We start from the raw sequence: 10,074 nt of genomic DNA on the forward strand, positions 1-10,074 counted from the left end.
TTCTTTCTCGGGGACTCCAAGAACCGGTCGAGGCTTCCTTCAACCGCGGGCAAGAAGATGGAGTCGGCCCCAGACTTGATACGATGCTTGGTCTGGAGATGTACTCCTACCGACAAATTCGAAGTGGAACCATAGCGCGCCGAATCTCTGGAGGACCAGCTGCAATGTTTACAAAAGTGGTGGGCTTCTGCAGCGACTAGGTGACCAAAGGCGGGAGAACAAGTGGACGATGTGCCTGACTTGCTGGGATCACAAGCATGCAACAACCGTTGGAAGCTGGTGTTGTTACCTGAGGTATTAGCGAAGCGGGTCTCTTGGACCGAAATTTAAGGCCTTAAGGCAAATGAATTAGAACTTCTATCATACCAGCCCAACAAAGTAGGCGTTCATGATTGGCCCACATGCGGGGAAAATGCCACTTACTAGTATCAATTAGTACTACTACTACTTAGTAGTAGTAGTTACTACGGCAAATCGAGCTAACGGACAATGTAAAATATTACCAACTTTACAAATACCAACGCACTTTAAATTAACCAATTAGATCTATTTATTAGGCCCATCCTATATTTCAACCAATTATATACTCTAAATCAATTCTATACAAGCACTCCTACTACTACTCGTGGTATTACTGTAGCATTCATTATTCTCCCCTTACAAGTGCCGCTGCTTTACGAAGGCCTCACGTGATAACATACGGATCGCTCACGAATTGATCCGGGCAGGTCAGCTAACACTCCAGGACACACACCAGATAAATGCCCCCTGAACCGTGCACCGGGAGTCCTTACAAGAAAGCTGTTTGTTCTGTACCTATACTCCGTACTTAGTTTCGGAATAGATAAGAATCTTATCTACTATTTATCGAAGCAATCTTCAAATCAACGCTCCCCCACACCTCCCTCCTCCACCTACCTAAATACTTGGATTGATATCGGACAAGAAACTCAGTAACCGGAATACTTATGGAAACATGGAAATTATCGCACTGCAATACAGTGCCTGCTAGGTTATTAGCTATCCCGTCCTATACGCCTCAGGCATATTAATGTATTTTATTCGGGCTAGAAGTACCCATGTTCAACAGGATTCAGTGGCCATAACCTTGAACCCCTCTAGCGTCTCGTTCAATTCTATGCTCTTCCGCTTTCTGCCACATGGCCACTATTTTCGCACGTAGTTGTTGAGGTGTTTGCCCTGCAGCGTTTGGCTGGTTCATCATATTAACCTTGCCAGCTTCCTGTAGGGCTACCGTGATCTTGTCCAGCGCTGCCATCCTTTGAGCCAGTGTCACATTCTTCGTCCTTAAGTACGGACGTCTCATAAGTTTATGAAGAGGCGTATCTCCTTCTGAGTCTTGAATCGTTGCGTCCGCCCCGAGTTTAAGAAGATGCTGTAGTATCGGAATCTGTCGTAAACACATTGACATCGTGTGGAGAGCCGTGGCACCGGATTTATCGGTCTGGTGGATGTCGAGACCATGTGCAATCAATAAATCTATGACAGCTGTGTCAATTGGATCACAGTCTCGAGAGCATAGAGCTAATAAATGTAACGCTGTTTGCCCTTCATAGTTTGATATACTCGCATCGGCACCATTCTCACATAGGAATTGGATAATATCCTGTAGACCTTTTCTGTTAGTATACACATAGTTAATTATCACATAGTGCAAGGCTGTGGACCCTTGGTTATCCTGCATATTGATAGTGCTCGGATTGGCAGTCAATAATATTTTGAGGATACCAATATACCTAGGGAGGATTTCGTCTTCTCTGAAATGTCTCTCTTGTTCCCGCGTATCATCGCCTATAGCTGCCCAGTGCAATGGTAGCATTCCAAAACTATCACGAACCGATACCATGTCTGCAATTTTGGCATTACCCGGATGATCCAGCAACGCCCGGACCCCCTCTATATTCCAGTAGATGCTTCCATAGTGAAGTGCGGTGACATCCCGGAGATCAACATCAAACCCAAATCTACTGTCCGCATGCTCCTGTTTGGCATGAACATTGGCTCCTTGTTCAATGAGACGTTTCACTAGCGTGTAGCTAGCTCTAGAAATGGCCAGGCTGAGAACAGTGTCGCACGGTTGCGGTGGGAGATGAGCGTTATATTCGTTCTGGACCATAGTGACATCGTTGACTGAGGCACCCTTATCGAGAAGCATATACATCAATTCTTCGCTTCGGACTAGGCACTCTTTAATCCGGTCGCTGGTCACCTCTCCCGGCCATGTAAAAGACTCTGCCGCGCTCAGGATGGCTGTTTCACCCCCGGGGCCTTTGTCGTGAATGTTCCCCAACGGAGGCTGACTGTCCAGTAGAAACTGTACTGTTTCTAGCTGCGAATACTTGCAGGCAACATTTAACAAAACAATATCTCGTCTCTCAAGTGGTACTGCTTTATCCAAGTTGGCATGGTAATAAGCCAGCAGCACGCGGAGAGCGTCAATACATCCATCCTGCGTAGCCACAAAAAACACGTCAAGGCGATAATACGCTGGTTCTGGTTCCAGCCCAGTTTTCGGATGTTGCCCAATGTATTGCTTCAGTGTTTCAACATCATTACGACGGATTATCTCTTCCCGGAGGGTTTGATCTTCAGTCTCGTACATAATTGATCCATCCGTGTCACGAAGTCCTGAATCCCAGGAATCCCCCCTAAGCGTACTTGGATTGTGAAACTGACTAAACGACATTGTTCAAGCTTCTTGTAGTGTGATTGGATGGCTGAAACAGCAAACGAAAAGGGACAGGGAGGAAATGAATTGGAAAAGAAATGGGAAAGGTACGGAATGGTTAGCACTATTTATACCTAAAGTACATTACCTACTCCGGAGGGTTATGATAATTTCTTACTCTACCTTGAAGCCCATACAACTAGTAAATTGCCTTAACCAGGGTACAGACTCAACTAGGGAAGTCGGTGGACTGCCCCATGGACCTAGACCAAACCCCTGAGCCACGAGTTTACATAATTATTCCTTTTCGGTGTTTGGAAGAGACGGAGCCTCTAATCTATGGACGACGAAATAAATGTGGTCACAACTTTAGCCCCCACGGTTTCTGCTAGAACCCGATGTAGCCGTTGAACAGTACTCTACTCCGTTGAACGATCCGAGATTGCCGTGCACCGAGATGAACTAGGCACAGAGCCAGCAGTTTGTGGAGTTGATAGGGATCGATTTTTGTTAGACCAGGAGATGGGGTTTGTGAACACCACTAGTACAGAGTAGTCTCCGACACTTCCGCGGCCAACGAGAAACTCGCTTGGAGACTTGAAATCATTCCATCAGATATAGAGGGCTCTTCACATAGGACTACTTGAGTAGCAACCCCTTTACTATGAAGAGGACCCCCTTTTTCTTTCTTATTATTTATTTGTTCTTTGTAGAAATGGCATCTCGTACAGTCGTACTCCGTGCATGCCGCTCTTTCTTTCGCACACAAGCTTTAGCGGCTCTCCGACGTAACCAAACTAGCAGTATAGCACCCGAGACATCTTGATAGCTAGTATTCTGATAGTCGATAGACTAGAGCATCATTCCCCACTTGGCTCATCAAACTTTTTCCCTTGAGGTTGCATTTGCTGCTGTTAAGTGGACTCACAGTCCTGGTTGGATATATAACTAGCTGAATTGAAATGTCATGTAACATACTAGACTCTGTTGTAAAGCTGCTCTCGGAATCTTGTCCACTAAAATACTGTCCCTGTCAATCCACAAGAGGGGTCGCAATTTCCGTAAGGTAGTATTTCCGAATATGTCCTTAGAGTCATGACTATACACATGGATATAGCTGTGCTGTACCTGAATCCCTTTGAAATCTCCTGATCGAATATTGATCTATCAATACCCCTCTTTCATAATAATCCGTAAACCACGCAAGCTCCACCGTAATCAAACTCAGGTACGAACTATTTTCCTAGTCAACTAGAAAGGAAGGTCACTAAACGAATGCCCTCGGAAATAAATGCCTGATTCTGATTATTGTGTACTATCGCACATGGTTTCCTGCTATACCATTAATGCATGCCGTTTCCTGCTGAGAGTGTGTTGTTCCAAATAAGATCACCTCTGGAGCAACTGCCCTACTTTCTTCCACGAAGCTCACCATGATGATTGTTGGCCGGGAAAGGACCCTTGCAGTTCTTTGGTTTGTCGCCTCTTTCTTCGCTGAAGGCAATGCTTCACACCTGAGATCACACGAGCATCTTCATGCATCCCGACATCTGAGGCAGCGCAATGAGAACGTCAACCCGACTTTCTCTGGGGTTTCCATGTTCCCAGCGGGGTCCCTGTCCTACATGAACCTGATGCTGGATTGTGAGAATGCCCTGTACCAGAAGGTCAACTGTGACGATGCTGTTTCATCGCTGATGACCGATGGGTATATAAGCAGCTTTGATAACTCCACGCTAACGACCTTGGTGTGCGACGTAGGCTGTGAAGCTGCCATTGCGAAGCTACGTGATACTGTTTCGACCAACTGTGGTGAAATAACCGAACTGGTTCCAGGTCTTCCAATCATAGGTCTTGTGGACCTGCTTTGGAGCAATAGGAATCAGTCCTGCTTTACTAATCCCAATACTAGGGAAAATTACAATAGTAAAAAATTTCTACCGCCTTTACACATCATCATTCCTCGTCTTCAATGCTAACTCTAGTTCCAGATGTGATTGATGCTTTTCCTGACGTGGATATGTCTAAGCTTCCAAAATCTGACCTGTGCTCGTACTGTAACGTTAAGAAACTGGCTTTGATGCAGGCTAACACCTATACGGATGCCTACGATAATAACTAGCAATCCACATATAAATATGTGGCTCAAACCTATAACATCTCAGTCAGTAATTTCGATTCTACACCGAGTGCGTTCAATATGACTGTGCCATCTTCCACGTCGGATTGCGTGTCTAGAACTATATATACGACCAAGGAGAGCGACACGTACGATTCCATTGCGTTAGCACAAAGTGTATCTACAGCCACGATATTCTATACTAACCCTAATATCATCAACTGTTCTTCTATCTAGCCCGGAACCAATCTCTGCCTTCCACAGAAATGCGACAGCGTCTATATCGTGCAGCCGGAGGACACGTGCATTAATATTGCTATTAGTGCCGGAATCCGCACTCAAAACCTCATAGACTACGACTCTCAGCTGACCTGGAACTGCTCAAACCTGCACGCAACCAACCCCTACTGGGGTACGACTCTGTGCGTATCTACCCCTGGGGGGACATACACGGGCCATGCACCGAACACATCAACATCTACCGGGTCTGAAATTGTCAACCCACCCGCTGGCGCCAAGGTGGCCCCTGGCACCATGACCGACTATAGGGCGTGGTATATAAACGATGCGGGCCTCACCTGCACTCAAATCTGTCTCATAAATCAGATTACCATCAACCTCTTCACGGAGGCAAATCCCTCGCTCAACAAGACGACCTGCGATAAAGACCTGGTCCAAGGGAATTCTTACGGTGTTAATCCACTGGATGGTTGGAACTGGGGATCTGGGGCTAATTCCACCACCAGCCCTACACCCACCATCTCAGCGCCGTCTACTCCACCAGCACCAACCCAGACTGGCATCCCTGCTAACTGCAATGCCTTCTACGTTGCTAAGGGTAGGTTCTGAAGCCTCCTAGAGCCTTGTCAACTACATATGAACTAATAATCTTCTAGCTGGTGATGATTGTGGGACTGTTGCAGCCAAGTTTGGTATCACCAAGGGCCAATTCCATGAATGGAACCCAGCTATCTCATCGGATTGTTCAAGTGGATTCTGGGCCAAGGAGGCGTACTGTGTGGGTGTATCCGGTACTTCCAGTACACCAATCACAAGCATATCCGCGAGCACACCTACGTCTACCTCAGCGTCTACATTGGTAGTGCCTCCTGCTCCAACGCAATCAGGTATTCCTGCAAATTGCGATGCATATTACGTTGCTCAGGGTATGCTCTTCAACGTTCAACCGTAACCCTTTAACCCCTTGACTAACCATGCTCCAGCCGGTGATGACTGTGACACTGTCGCGTCCAAATTCCAGATTACAAAGGCTCAGTTCCACGAATGGAACCCTGCCATATCATCAGACTGTTCTAGTGGCTTCTGGGCTGAGGAGGCATACTGCGTGGGTGTATTCGGCACCAGCAGCGCAACATCCTTACCTACACCCAACCCAGTATCTACGGGCTCGGTGGTACCACCTGCTCCGACGCAATCCGGAATCCCCGAAAACTGCTCCAAGTATTACGTTGCACAAGGTATGTTTCGCCTCTTAAGTCCCTTATCATTCTTTCCATCCACCCCCCCCTTGCCCGATCTCGACCTGTTAATCACTTCAGCAAACCCGAACTGATCATTATGTGCAGCTGGTGATACTTGTGCGACTATTGTAGATAAGTTTGGGATTACCAACGACCAGTTCCATTTATGGAACCCGGCAGTCTCAGTAGACTGTGTGAGCGGGTTTATGGCTGATGAGGCGTACTGCATCGCGCTGTCGTAAAGAGTATTTGTGAGCTACAGTTTAGGTTTAACAACCGGTGTTGACTACCCTCAGTATCAATTCTTTGATTTTGAGTTGCTTCGCTTTGCATATCTATCTCTTAGATTCATTATCTAGATGAACTGGTACTCATCCTCCTGTATCTTCCCATAATTGCCAACTTTCCCCGAAATTATCATATTGGCCTATAGGCATACTTCGTTTAAGAAATCTGTTTATTGGTAATTTCATATATAGGCTGTCTCTACTGAGTAGTTGAGTCTAAAATCTCCTTGGGCTTGGATAATTTTACTGCGACTCTCTACCCGCGTTTATATGACTATGATAGGAATATGATTATTCATGAATAAATGAATAATTCATATTTATTCATATAATAAAATACCATACATAACCATTCATTTCATTACTTCCCAATACATCTACCAAGCTCAGATACGCTGGTCCATACAAGTTACATACGAGACAGTGTGAGGGATCAACGACAGATAGGAATCACTTGGCTGTACCTATGTGCTTCTGCCTTCCGTTTCCTAGCCCTACCTAGGCTTCTTAGGTCACGTTGACAAGTTTGCATCCCCCCTTGTCACTGCTGAAGACAAGCCCTCCCAACCGCCCAAGCCTGCAACACAGCCCCCAAGCCCACCACCCAGCCATTCTCCTTAATCCCCGTGCGAAAATACCACGCGGAACTCGCCCACAGCAGCGCATTAGTGATGATTGCGATGGCCTTGTTAGTTGGATCTTGGAGGGCCCGGGGGTTGCGGGACCATTGATAGTGAATGAGGCCTGTGAAGTCAGTTAATCAACTCTGTTTCTGGGGATAGAGTCAATTGAATGAGAATCTCAATATACAACATACTAGTCATGAGAAAAAAGGCGCTTCCCTAAGAATGGCATCGTTAGTATCTACGACCAAGTCTTTGTTTGGTTTCCTGCTGCGTAGTAAATACCTGGTACCAGCCAACAAGTCCACAGGCCCATGGCTTCGTGCCTGCGATAGGTTTGAATGTCGGCTCGGCGGTCCATTGTTTCCCTCCAATCTATATAGTTGGCTGAGGTTAGCTGCTGGCCTCTCCTGTCTGGTGCAAATTGGAGGGTATCTTTGTTCTGTGGGGTTGTTGGTTGCTATTATTGCGGTGGAGCAGCTGGCATGCCGTATGTCCAATGGAAAGGGCGGCAAATGACAAGGCCGAGGCCTGAAGTGAGCGAGAAGATGGTGTCATTTCTGGACTCTAGAAGGGTAAAGCTGACTTCGAAAACTGTTAGGACCGTTTCAGGCGTGGTGGACGTGGTGCTTTAGCTAGAATATATATAGAGAGGAAATGTTGATGAAGATGTATAGAGTCTTGAAAACCAAGTACTGTTAGTGAAATGAATCTCATGATACTACGGAGACCTGTCAGTATGATTGTTTATATAGACCATAGCTCTGGTCCGCGATAACTCCACCATACATTTGATCAGGGTCTGAGCTTGCTGAGATAAATTTGATCGTATAGTATACGAACCAGCCAATCAGCGAGCGTCACAGATGGGTCTCGGAAGACTGAGACGAAAATTTAGCGTGGCTTTTTATTAGTGCCATACTATATTATGCGGGTCTGACACTTGTAGAATTATATATGACTTGGGGACTGATGCATTATTTAATGATCTAACCCCATGTTGGAAAGCAACCACCCCCCATTTTGCAACGTCTGGAATACGCCATCCGGGTCATACTTTAGCGCAATCTCTTGTAACCGCTTGGCATTCTCCACCCCGTAGCTTGCCAGGGGGTCCTGGTCGCGCGAAGCATAGTTCGAATACAGGTATGGAAGATACACCCCGGCCTGCTTCGCCTCTGATTCCGCGGCATCGACAATCCTGCGCACAGCGTCTCGAACAAGCTCTTCGTCTTTCGCATTCTTCCAGTCGGCTCTCACAAGGAACCCTAAATAGCGTAGATTAGACCTGAGAAGGGTGGGTGGGGCTGGGGGAGGAATGTACACTGCTGTCCAACAGGCGTCAAGCCTAGGGGACTTTGGAGGGTCGCTTTCATAGCTGAGGAGGACATTGGTTGGATAACGGTTGTCAAGGTAATGCCCTCGACGTCTTTAAGAACATTGACCTGCTCAGCATGTGTTTTTTCAATAGCCCTGTATACGTCTAGGCTAGGCAGGCTGGTCATGGTGCGGAATTCGTGACTATAAGGGTTAGCAGGAATCAGGGGAAGAGTACGGGTTCCGGCCGGCATACAGTGCAGGCTCTGGATCTTGCACAGAATCTACTGCATTCATGAGATCATAGACGGTTCGGATACCTGGGGCTACGAAGCTGGTGACGTAGGGTATATCGTAGAAGGACTGGAAAATAGGAGGATACTCGACGGGCGCGCCGTAAAAAAAGACAACTAGGATAATGTCGTGAGTAGCATTATAGATGAGCGAAGACTTATCGTCATCTTCAATTGCGGCGTGATACTGCATCATGGCTTCGAGGACCTGATCGGTTGCCGTGATTGGGTAGATGCGGACCTCAGACCAGTGCTTGCTTGGGATGGTCGTCATATCTAACTTGGTTACGACCCCTAAATCGTAATTAGAATGCCGAATGTACCTAGAGATAGATGCAGGACATACCAAAGTTGGGCCCACCACCCTTCAGCGCCCAGAACAAGTCTGCATTCTCCTGTGCGTTGGCATTGACGATCTGCGAGTTGGCGAGAACGACCTGCTATAGTTAGCTGTGGCTCAAGTATATTTACATCGCGAACGGAGGGAATTCACTTCGTAGTTACAGATGCCCATCGCACTGACTCCATACTGATGGCTGTGAAAGGAAATCCCCCCTCCGAGTAGCAGACCAGACACGCCTACCGTAGTGACTCGACCACCGGTCACAGCCACCTCGTGCGCATCAAGACCGCGGTATACATCCAACCACTTTAGGCCTGGCCCTAGACCTACCATAGATTTATTCTCAGACAGCTCTAATTGCTTTAGAGCGCTTAGCGATATAACTACACCCCCATTGTTGCTAGTAAATCCCGGGTTTTGCAAATGACCTCCGCTCCTGATGGAGAACTTCACATTGAAGAAACGACATAATGCCAGAGCTGTAGCAACTTGCTGCGCTGACGCAGGACTGACAATGATATGAGGCTGGAGCCAGCAGTTGGTCGACCTGATTGCGTTAGTGATCATTCCCACGTGGTGGCTCGGAGCGTATAGTAGCATAGTACATACCATGGGGCTTGGCGCTGTGATTCATAACCATTTGACCCTTGGACTACGGAATCCCTGCCGAATAGCAGAGGGAAGGCTGTGGACACATAGGTGGCCCGTTCTCTGTCTTGTTCGATGTCGGAAAGGCCGGCAAAGCTCGATAGAAGAGCTTCGATTTCACAGATCGCCTCCCGCTCTAGGTTGAGCTGGTTTTTGAGAATTGCAGCGATCATCGCATTTATCGGTCATCAACACTCAATAGCATTCGAAGACAAATCTGAATTAACTTGAGAAAAAAAAAAAAAAAAAAAAAAAAAAAAAAAAAAAAAAAAAA

At 46.8% G+C, this 10,074-nt stretch overlaps 3 protein-coding genes across 3 annotated transcripts; 1 reads left to right on the forward strand and 2 right to left on the reverse strand.

Annotated features, from left to right (window-relative positions):
• Window positions 1-1,093: 1,093 nt before the first annotated feature.
• On the reverse strand, window positions 1,094-2,707 carry BDV37DRAFT_296941 (ankyrin repeat domain-containing protein; the record flags this gene model as incomplete). The annotated part of the gene is made up of 4 exons (XM_032090215.1): window positions 1,094-1,465; window positions 1,508-1,627; window positions 1,670-1,818; window positions 1,849-2,707. 4 exons carry the CDS (start codon window positions 2,705-2,707, stop codon window positions 1,094-1,096), a joined length of 1,500 nt encoding a protein of 499 aa, XP_031945349.1.
• Window positions 2,708-4,386: 1,679 nt separating this feature from the next.
• Window positions 4,387-6,531, forward strand: BDV37DRAFT_268780 (LysM peptidoglycan-binding domain-containing protein; the record flags this gene model as incomplete). Its single annotated transcript, XM_032084237.1, has 7 exons — window positions 4,387-4,615; window positions 4,681-4,751; window positions 4,812-4,985; window positions 5,046-5,646; window positions 5,705-5,974; window positions 6,032-6,286; window positions 6,422-6,531. The coding sequence occupies 7 exons, from the start codon at window positions 4,387-4,389 to the stop codon at window positions 6,529-6,531; spliced, it is 1,710 nt and encodes a 569-aa protein (XP_031945350.1).
• A 586-nt stretch (window positions 6,532-7,117) lies between these two features.
• On the reverse strand, window positions 7,118-9,973 carry BDV37DRAFT_279402 (FAD-binding oxidoreductase; the record flags this gene model as incomplete). Its single annotated transcript, XM_032086329.1, has 9 exons — window positions 7,118-7,320; window positions 7,394-7,418; window positions 7,485-7,574; window positions 8,241-8,467; window positions 8,524-8,720; window positions 8,773-9,103; window positions 9,156-9,246; window positions 9,303-9,699; window positions 9,762-9,973. 9 exons carry the CDS (start codon window positions 9,971-9,973, stop codon window positions 7,118-7,120), a joined length of 1,773 nt encoding a protein of 590 aa, XP_031945351.1.
• Between the last annotated feature and the right edge of the window lie 101 nt (window positions 9,974-10,074).

Source organism: Aspergillus pseudonomiae (genome assembly GCF_009193645.1).
Source record: "Aspergillus pseudonomiae strain CBS 119388 unplaced genomic scaffold BDV37scaffold_8, whole genome shotgun sequence".
Classification (NCBI taxonomy): Eukaryota; Fungi; Ascomycota; class Eurotiomycetes; order Eurotiales; family Aspergillaceae; genus Aspergillus; species Aspergillus pseudonomiae.